Source organism: Bison bison, unplaced genomic scaffold (genome assembly GCF_000754665.1).
Source record: "Bison bison bison isolate TAMUID 2011002044 unplaced genomic scaffold, Bison_UMD1.0 scf7180017864336, whole genome shotgun sequence".
NCBI classification, from domain to species: domain Eukaryota; kingdom Metazoa; phylum Chordata; class Mammalia; order Artiodactyla; family Bovidae; genus Bison; species Bison bison.
Genome location: NW_011494908.1, coordinates 297,129 through 298,059, shown reverse-complemented (window position 1 = coordinate 298,059; position 931 = coordinate 297,129). Strand labels below are relative to the sequence as shown.

Below are 931 nucleotides of genomic sequence, written 5' to 3'. Positions count from 1 at the left end.
CCATTCTCACTTACCTTCCTCAAATCACTAAGTTTGTCCTGAGTCCGGGCCTCCACTCTCAACTGCCCTGCAGACTTTCCTGAATTTACAGCAGGACTTGCACCATGGAAATTTTATCACTTTACACCATGGGCACTTTCAATTCACTGAACTGCAACCTGAGGCAGACTTCTCCTTGTGGTACGATTCTGAGGCTTTTTTCCCTTTTGTTGTTTCTTTGGGTTTTCTCTCCCATCATGGCTCCAGCTGTCCCCCTGGGTAGTAGCCTGAGGCCTCTCTGGACCTCCTTCCTGGCTCTGGCTTCTGCTGACTTCCAGGTGGTCAGTCCCCTGGGGTCTCTCTGGATCTTCTTGCTTGTGACTTCTATTGTACTCCAGGGGGAGAATCCTCTGGAAACTCTCTAGATATCTCTCCTGATTCTGGTTTCTGCTGTCCCCCAGGGGAACAGTCCCCTGGGGTCTTCTGGAAACTTCTTCCTGGCTGTGGCTCCCACTGGTCCCCAGAGGGATCATCCCCTGGGGTCTCTCTGGACCTTCTTCTTGGCTGTGGTTCCAGCTATCCCCAAGGGGGACCATCTCCTGTGACCTCTCCTGACCTTCTTCCTGGTTAAGACTTCTGAGATCCCCTAAGGGGACTGTACCCTGCAGGACCTCAGGACCTTCTCCCTGGCTGTAGCTCTTCTCATTGCCCAGGGGGGCCATCTTCTCTTGCAAGCCTACTTCAACCAGTGGGCCAGGTAGACTGATTCCTTGAGAAGGCATCTGAAATGGGACTACTGCAGCTTCTGCTTCTGCTGGTGGTATAGGTGGAAAGAATGTCGATCCCATGGGTAATGGTGCATGGTATGGAAATGGATACAGCCTCGGCATTGGCATAGGGGGTTTCATAGCCTGGGACCAGGGACTCAGTGGTCCCGGCACATAAACAGCAG

General features: G+C 52.8%; 1 protein-coding gene across 1 annotated transcript in view; it reads right to left on the bottom strand.

The window, feature by feature from the left end:
* LOC104998749 overlaps positions 1–931 on the bottom strand; it is a 4,474-nt gene that overhangs the window by 2,324 nt on the left and 1,219 nt on the right. The window contains 2 exon segments of the mRNA XM_010854078.1: positions 15–79; positions 185–890. Of these exon segments, the coding sequence (XP_010852380.1) occupies positions 15–79; positions 185–890 (771 nt within the window).